The sequence below is a fragment of the Phalangium opilio genome, unplaced genomic scaffold (genome assembly GCF_054372755.1).
Source record: "Phalangium opilio isolate 3A_F unplaced genomic scaffold, DU_Popi_V2 ptg000232l_1, whole genome shotgun sequence".
Taxonomy (NCBI): domain Eukaryota; kingdom Metazoa; phylum Arthropoda; class Arachnida; order Opiliones; family Phalangiidae; genus Phalangium; species Phalangium opilio.
The window spans coordinates 692959-705007 of record NW_028324223.1 but is presented as its reverse complement, the minus strand read 5'-3'; the positions used below and the strand labels follow the sequence as shown (position 1 = coordinate 705007).

The 12049-nt window shown below is 34.1% G+C and overlaps 1 protein-coding gene across 1 annotated transcript; it reads right to left on the bottom strand.

Moving 5' to 3' along the window:
* Positions 1-10174: 10174 nt before the first annotated feature.
* Positions 10175-11750, bottom strand: LOC149612679 (uncharacterized). The gene is made up of 3 exons (XM_089858241.1): positions 11490-11750; positions 10262-10865; positions 10175-10211 (listed from the first exon to the last, which is right to left on the bottom strand). The coding sequence occupies exons 2-3, from the start codon at positions 10804-10806 to the stop codon at positions 10175-10177; spliced, it is 582 nt and encodes a 193-aa protein (XP_089714367.1). The 5' UTR covers positions 10807-10865; positions 11490-11750.
* Between the last annotated feature and the right edge of the window lie 299 nt (positions 11751-12049).

The following is a 12049-nucleotide window of genomic DNA, read 5'->3' as shown; positions in this document are numbered from 1 at the left end:
TATTCATTAATCCTCTAAGGTATTGACTGTAAAATATTTTTAATGAAAAATTTCTATCAGCTCGAATAACTTCAGATTTTTTTTAATAAAAATTGAATACACATCCGACGGGAATTTTTTTCGGTTTACTGCCATAATTAATAAGGGACCCACGAAAATGCCCCAAAGGTGTTTATGATTAAAAAAAAAAGTAGTTTATTGACAAAACCACGTAACTTCTAACCTTTAGTAGTTAGGTAGTTAAATTCGATTTTCAAAGTTAAAATAAAATATTGATAAAATTTACTTTAAAAAATATCAAAATAAACACAAACTTCCCACGGGCCTAACTTATTAAAAATAATTTTTTTTTAATATAAAAATGTATCAAGAATCTAAGCCTTTGTCAGAATTTAAAGGGTTAGTGACACAAAATAAAGTATAATTTTTCCTAACGTATTAATTTGTTTTTAATATAAAAATGTATCAAGAATCTAAGCCTTTGACAGAATTTAAAGGGATAGTGACACAAAATAAAGAATATAATTTTTACCTCTCCGAGTGACGATGACGTCACGGAGAGGTATTGCACTGGACGTGTCTGTCTGTCTGTGTGTCTGTCTGTCTGTCAGACCTCACGTGACCGCGTTCGCAGTTTACAAATCGGAGCAAACAAATACCCGATTTCCGGAACGCGTTAGCGATTCACGGAAATTTGGCCATTCATCTGCCAACACCAGTCTTCTAAGGACCACAATCTGCTAGTCTTTGTCCATCCCACATGGACACTAGCCTGTACTTGCTGACTCGTGAGCACCACCATCTTCTGTTCTTCGTCAATCCCACATTGACACTAGCCTGTACTTGCTGGCTCGTAAACACCACCATCTTCTGTTCTTCGTCAATCCCACATTGACACCAGCTTCTATGCACCACCATCTTCAGGTCTTTGTTCATTCCGGCTTCTTCTCCATCGTTATCGTTTGGTTTTAAGATATACGCGGCGATCGGCTAGGGTTACGAGAAACGTCTAGCCTCCCAATGGCAGGGCTTCCACCATCGGTTCACGCGAATGCGTTTTTATCTATTATTATAATGGAAACGAATCGTATATATACCCCAAAATTTGAAGAAAGCAGGCAAGAGGGGTACCCTTCACTTTAAACGTCAATATTAGCAAAGTTTCGAAAGATAATAGGAACAACTTTATTTTAAACGATTCAACTATTTTTAAAGTTATTTACTGGCGATTAAAATAATTAATATCATTTATATTTAATTAATTATTTAAGATAAACTTATTTCTATGTTATGACACAAGTGAGAGTTTATATAGAACGAGTAATGAAGATTGCATCCGAATCGAAACACTACACGCATATCAAAGTTAATAATAAGCGAGTAGGATGATAAGATCTCTTACAAAACGATAACATTTCCTTTTTGCAGAATATTAAATGGAAATACTTTAAATATTTTTCGGCATTACGATTCTTTAAGTAGTTGTGTAGCTATAGAGCTCTGTTTCATCTTAATATTCCAAGAACATCTTTTATATTAACATTTCAAATTTGGTGTTTACGTTTTAATTCAGCTTTACTACATTTATATATAGTGTAAACACAACTTTTAACTTCACCACTTAATATGGATTTTAATACTTCGGCTTTCCATAAGTGTTGAAGCGATTGGGTCTATGAAATAAGATATCCTAGATTTAAACCAGAATTGACCTTGTTTCGTGTCCACCTACAAGAGGTGTTAACGGTTCAGAGTGAGCCGAAAGTTAAATACACCCTTCAGTGATACATTTTAGGTCCTCATTAGAATTATTGAGGATACAAAGGAAATTGTTAAACGCTTTAGACTCTACAAATGATCATGGCAATATCTCGCCGATTAGAACTATGTATTTCCGGTTTGTCAAATTGGCTGGCGGACCGGTGTTGGGAAAGTAAATTCGTCTCGGCTCGGAGAGGTTTATTTTGGTTTCCCAACTTGTTTATTTTTGATCTCTACCCATACCCTTTACAAACGGAATATGTCCTAATGTAGAGCCTACATTATTTTGTTAGCCGTTACAAGTAACGATCTTGGTATAGCTCGCTATCTCTCGTCCTAAATTGGAGTTGAAACTCCATTCGTCGCGAAGCTTAAAAAAAGAAGTCCCCTTGGGCTGTAAGGGACTTTTCACAGCTTAACTTGGAACCATTCTAAGAACCAATAGACAGGCCTATGCTATTCTATCTCGAAATAGGCTTAAAAAGGTACTAGTCTACTTCCTTTCTAACGGTGATATAAAGCTGTAAAAATAGGCTTAGCGTCTGTCCCCCCCTTCAAGCCCCCCTTTACGAGACAGTCCCAACTTACTTAAGTTTGGAAGGTCAAAGTTAACGTTTGCTTTCGGTGCCAAGTGTCATAAGAAAAAGGAAATCTCCGTCTTTTAAGTTCGTTTATAAAGTTGTCGTTCTTAGTTTTAACGCGCTTTTCTTTATTTTGATGCGTGCTAAGCCTACTTTTTAGAGTTTTTCGTTCTGTTGATCACCTAAGCCTCTTTTTACCCGAATAGGCTACATTTTCGAATTGTACACGAGAAAGGCTTCAAAATGAAACAAACCCCGTTAAAATCGGACCGTAAATAAGAAAGTTTGATTTGAAATGGCAAATTTCAAAATTTCTAATTTTTATGTTCGGGTTGTTCGTAGGAATCTTAAGGAAATATTTATTCACTGAGCTTCAAAAATAAATAATCCGCACGGTAAATAAAGAAATTTCGATTAATTTTCTAATTTGATAAATTCGGTTTAAGTTTAAACATTCAAACTCGCTTATTTATGAACCGATTTTGATGCGGTTTGTAGCATTTTGAATGTTTCCTTAAACCCCAAATCGATCCTTTAGATAGATAGAAACATATTTTAAGGACGTCTTGCTATCTTAAGCCTAATTTTAATAATCAATTGAAATTAAGTGAGTGATTAATCAAGTGTGGTTTCCCCTTTACATAATTTGACAAATAGGCATAAATTAAACTTCGGTCGAATAAACTAATTTGCGACAATCTATATGAACCAATCTCTATCAATATACAATCTAAATTGTGATATTAAACTTTAATACGCTTCATTGCATTTCCGCAATAACCTTTTGACCTCATCTCTACTAGAGAAATGTTCAGTATAGTTTTTGGCCATTTATAATGATTGAGAGGGCAAGGCCTAACGACTATCGTCAGTTCGTCACTTAGACAGCTAGAATTTTAATTAAATTTCAAAGAGGTCGCGTCTGGTAATTTGATTTGCAGGCTTGCCTCTCTCTCTCTCTCTCTCTCTCTCTCTCTCTCTCTCTCTCTCTCTCTCTCTCTCTCTCTCTCTCTCTCTCTCTCTCTCTTGACATAATAGCTTCTCTAAGGAATTCATTTTCAAATTAACTAAAAATTATTCAATTTATTTCTATAGCTCAATCAGAGCTTTAAAATGACGAAAACCGCATCGATATCGGATTATAAATAAGGAAGTTTGAAATTTTCAAATTTGATTTTTTTTATCGTCCGATTTTGGCGCGGTTTGCGTCATTTCAAAGCTCTTCCCAATCTCTATCCGAACCTCTAATCGCATTAAGCGTTACCACGTAATCTTAACCGAAAAATCTTAAGAAAACTAATTTTACTCGACCACAAAAATAGCCTGGAAAAAATCTATATAGATCAGCAGAGGGTATAAGGTAGTGGAGAGCCCGCAATATCCGGAAAAAGTCAAGTCTCCCCCCCCCGCGCTTCATATAGAAGAATTTTTATTGGTAAGTCTCCTAGGTGACGTTTACCTAGGTTTATAGCGAAGCCTAGTGGCTAAAGCTAAAAAAAATTAAAGGCAGAAAAAAAGGCGCATTTTCCTTTATTGCCTGAGAAACTTTAGCCTAGGGACTTTCCCGGTTGTCTAATCAATACTTTTTCTATCAAAGAAACCCAACATAATTTGACAGTACTATAAAAGGCGGGGAAACCATGATATCCCCCTTCCATAAGGTGCAAGGTTAAATTTGGTACACTTTACCTGCTATTCCAACCGGAGTATGCAACGCAAAGAATACTAACCTTATTCAATAAAATTATATAGGGGGTAGATTTACGCGTATTGCAAGCTCGGCTTGACTTGGTCAATATTGCCCCACGTCATACGCTATGGTCATTCTTGTTAGCCATATTCCTCGTTTCATAGTTTTTACCTGAGACTTATAAAAAATCAAGTCCAAAGCATCCTTTTTGGCAGTATAGGTTTTAAAAGTTAATGCCTAATTTATTGTCTATAGCTTCAAGAACGAAAGAATATCGCGAGAAAAGCTCCCAATTGGCTAGTTTATGGCTTTTTGTTTTTCTTAAAAAGGTGTTTTATATTTTATGGTGATTCTATGTTATTAGTCGTATGTATAATGAGATATCGAATTTAACAGAAAGAGAGGTTTAAAACAAAACAAACCGGGTCGAAATCGGTCCATAAATAAGGAAGTTTGAAAATTGCAGTTTTGAAATTGCTACGGCAATTTTCAAACTTCCTTATTTACAGTCCGATTTTGACGCGGTTTTTACCATATTAAAGCTCTAACCGGGTACTATCGAACTGCGGGAACTTATTTTAATGAACTTCAATTCCGGAGTGGCGTCGCTAAAATATTTCAATTTCGAAAGCGGTTTGAAGAATTTTAAATCTATCGATCAGCTCAACTTATTGAAGTTATATTATTGGAAAGTTTTATAAGGTCATAGTGTTTTTATACGAGAATCTTTTCATTGCAAAGCAGAGGTTTAGAACTTCTTTTGCCACCGAGGAATGTCATTCAAGTCTATTGTGAGAATTTTTTATGATTTTCTTTAAAAGTCGACAAGAAATTTATTTTCGACCTAACCTATTCCCAAACAAAGAAATTCAAAATGGGAAAAATAATTATACTTAAAGAACTTGAAGGCTTATACGTTATCGTACTTATGGATTTCTGTTATTTGATTATATTTCAATTATAAGTAACTGCAATTAGGTGTTATCGAAATTATAAGTAACTGCAATTAGGTGTTATCGAAATTATAAGTAATTGCAATTAGGTGTTATCGAAATTGTAAGTAATTGCAATTAGGTGTTATCGAAATTGTAAGTAATTGCAATTAGGAGTTATCAAAATTGTAAGTAATTGCAATTAGGAGTTATCAAAATTGTAAGTAATTGCAATTAGGAGTTGTTGAAATTGTAAGTAATTGCAATTAGGAGTTGTTGAAATTGTAAGTAATTGCAATTAGGAGTTATTGAAATTGTAAGTAATTGCAATTAGGAGTTATTGAAATTGTAAGTAATTGCAATTAGGAGTTATTGAAATTGTAAGTAATTGCAATTAGGAGTTATTGAAATTGTAAGTAATTGCAATTAGGAGTTATTGAAATTGTAAGTAATTGCAATTAGGAGTTATTGAAATTGTAAGTAATTGCAATTAGGAGTTATTGAAATTGTAAGTAATTGCAATTAGGAGTTATTGAAATTGCAAGTAATTGCAGTTAGGAGTTATTGAAATTGCAAGTAATTGCAATTAGGAGTTATTGAAATTGCAAGTAATTGCAATTAGGAGTTATTGAAATTGTAAGTAATTGCAATTAGGAGTTATTGAAATTGTAAGTAATTGTAATTAGGAGTTATTGAAATTGAAAGTAATTGCAATTAGGAGTTATTGAAATTGTAAGTAATTGCAATTAGGAGTTATTGAAATTGTAAGTAATTGCAATTAGGAGTTATTGAAATTGTAAGTAATTGCACTTAGGAGTTATTGAAATTGTAAGTAATTGCAATTAGGAGTTATTGAAATTGTAAGTAATTGCAATTAGGAGTTATTGAAATTGTAAGTAATTGCAATTAGGAGTTATTGAAATTGTAAGTAATTGCAATTAGGAGTTATTGAAATTGCAAGTAATTGCAGTTAGGAGTTATTGAAATTGCAAGTAATTGCAATTAGGAGTTATTGAAATTGCAAATAATTGCAATTAGGAGTTATATAAATTGTAAGTAATTGTAATTAGGAGTTATTGAAATTGAAAGTAATTGCAATTAGGAGTTATTGAAATTGTAAGTAATTGCAATTAGGAGTTATTGAAATTGTAAGTAATTGCAATTAGGAGTTATTGAAATTGTAAGTAATTGCACTTAGGAGTTATTGAAATTGTAAGTAATTGCAATTAGGAGTTATTGAAATTGTAAGTAATTGCAATTAGGAGTTATTGAAATTGTAAGTAATTGCAATTAGGAGTTATTGAAATTGTAAGTAATTGCAATTAGGAGTTATTGAAATTGTAAGTAATTGCAATTAGGAGTTATTGAAATTGTAAGTAATTGCAATTAGGTGTTATTGAAATCACACGTAATGAAATGAAAATTCCAAGTTCTAAGAACTCCTGCCAACAGTCGAAATAGAATATTAGATTTAAAGCGGATACCCTTAAAAATTGACCCAGTAAATTATTAAAATTTCAGATTCATCTCCTAGAGTGTGTTATACCAAGTACACGTATTTAAAATTAAGGATTTACCCCCAGGGTTTAAATAACAAATGAGCTTCTCTCAAGAACACCCGAAATAAAAACAGTATATTCCGCTAACAGAATATAGTTAGTTTAATTAATCAAGATCTGTTAATTTTATAACTAAATTAAAATAATTAAAAAATAAATAAAATAAAATAAAATAAATAAAATTGTGTTGAAGTTAAAAACCCAAATATCTAATTTTTTTTAAATACCTAAATTAATTCAAACCACCCCAATGGCGCCTTTTCAACATTTTGCCAAGGCCCGGAAATGCCAATATTTAATCGCATTATTTGACACCTTTAAAATTTGAGAAAACAATGTCTATATATAAATCTTAAGTCTGGTGGATAATTTTCAATATAATTTTCGACTCGAGATTCGAGAAACTTTCCCAGATTAGCCTGCAAAGGCTTAATGAAACCGGTAGTCTAGCGAATTATAAATACATTCCTAAGCCTGTTTGTTTAACGAGAATGCTTTCAAAGCTAGTAGAATATTAGATTTAAACTTAAGTCGTCCGTCGCCTTTTCAAAATATATTGATTAATTCAAAATGAGTTAGTTCTAAAATTTAGATTGCCCACTAAGCCTTGGCGTCTTAAACCATAACCATAATGGGCACTAAGAGATATATTTTTCACTTTTCATTACTTATATATGCTTTTGATTATATTGACCAAGTGTTAGCCTATGCGTTAGCTTTCCCCCACAAACTCTGAAGCTCGGCGTGGTAAACAGTTCTACAGGGGCAGGTAGAAAATGCATGCTGCAATTTCCCCTGAATTGTGGCTTTCCCTACATTCACGTTTCTAGGAACAATTTTTAAAATTTAAAGAAACCACGTTGTTCTTTTGAAAAATAAACTTTTGGAATAAAAACAAATTCAAATTTAATGATGGTAGGCCTATGGGGAAAAACTTTATTTCTAATATTATAAACAGTTGAAATTCAGAAAAGGGTTATTTTTTCCTACTAACAAGGTTTGCCTTATAAAATAAATAACATAAGAAATAACCCTTTTTAAGTTTCGAATTGGCTTGAAATTTAAATTCTAGAAATAGAAATAGACGTCTTTTTATTTACGTAACAATCTTGTTAGGTAAAGTTTTGCGATGCGAAATTGGCGCGAAATTCTATAGCATTTAAGCCTGGTTCCCACTTGACGAAAAAAAGCACGCGAAATGTGTATTCGCCGGCTGAAACTTCTTGACGATTATTTATACGCCAGAGCCGTCGTTCCCACTTAGCGTGAAATTTGAAGAGATCGCGCGCGAGATTTTCTTTCACGTTAAGCCTAATTATTTTCTTGCGGATTAAAAATGGAAAACCTAAACAAAATAAATAATGAAAATGGCCTTTGTTTAAATTTAACGTTTCAAAAATGTCTTTCGGCAAATGAGAGGTGACCACGAGTTTCTTCAGGTAAAGAAATATTGAATTATCAGAACTTTAATTTAGATTCTATTAATGTAGTTTTCACTTATATATTGTAACCGATGTTCCCCCATTGTCTATTTGTGTTGTGCTAAAACATAAAACAGTAGTAGGCTTAAAATAAAACTTAAGTGATCGACAAAAGAAAGGAGGCATTACAAAATTCTGAATCTGGGTTTTGATTGGTTGCTTTTAGGGCGAATTTGTTTCTCCTTTTCGCCTCGACTAAAAAAATAGAACAAGTCGCTCAGTTCCGCGAATACGATTTTTTGCCGGCGAATATCAAAAATTCGCTCAATTTTATCGCGCTGATCATTTCGCGTTGAAATTTCGCCCTATTTTCGCCAAGTGGGAACCAGGCTTTAGACGTTAAAAAAAGGTCACGTGATAAAATGCGCTCGAGTCTTAAAACAATGTTAGCAGCTCGCGACAGCTGGAAGCGGCTTGTACAGTTTGTACCTACTTCTATGGATTATTGAACACACATTCAAGAGAAATTTCGACACCAAAAGAACCGCGCGCGCGAGCTCGTGCAGAAATTGCGGAAATTTTACTTTTTTTTTGTATAAAATGTTTTCGCGCCAAATTGAGTCTCAACAAAAGCGTGCGCGCGCTTAAGACACGTGCTATGTCAATATTTAAACAATAACTGCTGTATAAACTAATCGATTGAAGGAAGGTTTAAACTTAGATTTCGGTGATAAATTAAGCGAGAATTAGTTAAGCCTAACGTGATCTCAATTAACATGACGGTCAAACTTCAGGTGGGCTATAGGATAATAACCGAAAGTTTCCCATAGTTATTGCTCTATCTAGCGTTGTTCCTAACTTTCGTAAGATTAGCTCCGATTTCTGTATAGATTGGGATAAAGTAAAGATGCGCCCCGATTCGGTTCATTAGACGCGGTTATGTTAGACCGCCACCATTATATTGATATGTTTTGCTCGCTCAGGTGTGAAGTGTATACGCGAGGTAAGTTTGCTTTAGTGGTCAAATTACCTGACCACACGAGAATCAAATTACAGGCGAATCTATGGGATGACCACAAGGGTTGTTTGTAGTCGAATTTCTTAGATGTAGGAAAGTTGATAATACAAGGTGGCTGAGCTATTTGAAGACAGAGTAGTAGTTTCCTACCAAAACGCAGACATACGAAATATTGAGTACAGTATAAGCATTTTATCATTTATTTATTTATTTATTTATTTATTTATTTATTTATTTTTAAATAATTATTTGCAAAAGTGTTATTGTAAAAAGAAAATGGTAAATTTCATCTCGAAAACAGGATTAATAATTTTAAAATACATTAAATTTAAAAAAATATAGGATAAAAAAAAGAGGAATAGAAAAATATAATAACAAAAGCAAATAGCTAAACTAAAGACAAATTTAGACAATGTTAATCTGGCTGATGCAGATGGGACAACACCCTTAATGAGGGCTTGCAAAAGTAATCTTGTCGATGGGCTGAAGTCTCTTTTGAATAAAGGTGCCAAATTTAGGAGTTCTTTTAATTCAAGTTCACTCTTGGTTGCCTCCAATTTGTCCTTTTCCGTTTGCTTCAGTAGTTCATCCAGCGTGACTTTCAGTTCTCCCAACTCTTGTTTCAACTCCTGTTTCAATTCTTGTTTCAATTGTTGAAATTCTTTAACCATGTTGAAATTCTTATCAGTATCCTTTTGGTTGTTAATGATTTCCATCACTTTAGCGAAATCATTACCCTTAGCCAAATGCAAAGGCGTTTTCCCATTTATGTCCACCGTGTTATAACGCGATCCTTTGGACATAAGGAAACTTACGATGTCGACGTTGCCACTTTCGCCGAAAGGGGCAACGTCCACATCGTAAGTTTCCTTCTGGATCGCGTTATAACACGGTGGACATAAATGGGAAAACGCCTTTGGATTTGGCTAAGGATAATGATTTCGCTAAAGTGATGGAAATCATTAACAACCAAAAGGAGACTGATAAGAATTTCAACATGGTTAAAGAATTTCAACAATTGAAACAAGAATTGAAACAGGAGTTGAAACAGGAGTTGAAACAAGAGTTGGGAGAACTGAAAGTCACGCTGGATGAACTACTGAAGCAAACGGAAAAGGACAAATTGGAGGCAACCAAGAGAGAACTTGAATTAAAAAAAAACTCCTAAATTTGGCACCTTTATTCAAAAGAGACTTCAGCACATCGACCAGATTACTTTTGCAAGCCCTCATTAAGGGTGTTGTCCCATCTGCATCAGCCAGATTAACATTGTCACCTTTTTCAATAAGCAGCACTGACGCATCGGATTCTCCATACTCGCAAGCCAATTGTAATGGCGTTCTTCCCTTTTTATCAACGACGTCGATATTGGCACCTTTATTCAAAAGAGACTTGAGCACATCGAGTAGATTACGTTGGCAAGCCATCATTAAGGGTGTTGTCCCAAATTCATCAGCCAGATTAACATTGGCACCTTTTTCAATAAGCAGCAATGCCGCATCGGATCTCCCATAATCGCAAGCCCATTGTAATGCCGTCTTTCCCTTCATATCAACGCCGTCGATATTGGCACCTTTATTCAAAAGTGACTTGACCACATCGACAAGATTATGTTGGCAAGCACTCATTAAGGGTGTTGTCCCAAATGCATCAGCCAGATTAACATTGGCACCTTTCTCAATAAGCAGCAATGCCAGATCAAAATGGCTTCCATAACAAGCGAAGTGTAATGCGGTTTGGCGAAACAGACCAGCATAGTTGATATTGGCACCACGGTTTAACAACCGGACTACCTCATCTATTTTCCCCTTAATAGCAGCAGTCCATAATTCTTCATCAAACATTGTCGTGTACTTGACTCTATTTTAACGTTTTTTGAGTAACTAGCAGTCGAGATCGTAGTCTGAAAAAATAAAATTAAAATTAATTAGTACTTTTGGCGTACTGACTACATGGTTAAGTACTACTTAATAAAACCTTGGGACTTTAATGGCCTAGTGTCGTCTTTATTAAACTAAACCCAATTAGGCAAAATTATTAAAATGATTATTCATTGTCAAAAAAAAAGGCTTTAATTCTAATAATGGGACCATCTTCCGAGACCTAATTGTCCAACAAGCTGCCCTATCGACCCTATTTAAAGCTCTGATCTTCATCTTTCATTAGACAGCTATAAGTTTAAGCAATCTTTAACTACTTCGTCTCTCGTTTCATTCCTATTTCATTAGCTTTTCATTTTGGTTCAAGATAGACTCTATTTTAAATTTTCCCACTTCTTCAGACTCGGACATTCGACGCGAGTTTTCTTCCGCAGTATTTAAGCGCGCGTTAACTCAAAATAAGCAGGAAAAACACGGTTAACTTAATCATAGCCCCCTGAATAACATATTAATACACTAAATTTTACCAAGGCTTAAAGTTATATGCCAATAATGCCATGCCATAGAACCACTTACGCCTAAAGCTATATGTTACAAGGTAAATAACTAAGATTCAGGTTGAAAATACCGAAAATTATAAAAATTACCTTGCTCGGAGAACTTTCAAATGTTGAAGAACGTCCAGAATTCCAAAAAATAAACGGAGTTTGAAACTTCATCGATCTTCTCGGGGTTTCTAACAAAAACAAGCAGACAGACGACTTTGAACCAGTCCAGTGTTGTACTGTTGTGTTGTTCCTTTGACTTTTGGGAAATTGTGATACTGAATATTCACTTATACGACTACGCCCCCTCGGCGTGGGTCACGTGATTTAATTTTTTTCCTAAACCCGTCACGTGTTGTGTACGTAGACTAACACTGATAACAAGTAGAGTGGGTTATAGACCGAGTGGGGAATATAAAAAAATAATAAGAACAATCGACATTAAAAATCACTAGGTTCGTGTAGTGATACAAAATAATACCAAAATTAATTATTACTTCAGCCATAAAAAAGTTGCCATACCTAAAATTAAAAACATCGTAACATTATGCTAATTACATACTATAAATTGCACGCATTTTTTATATAACCATAATCTAGCTCCCCCCCACCGAAACATTTTTGACCTTAAGAGTTGATTAAAAATTGTCTGTTATCGTCAA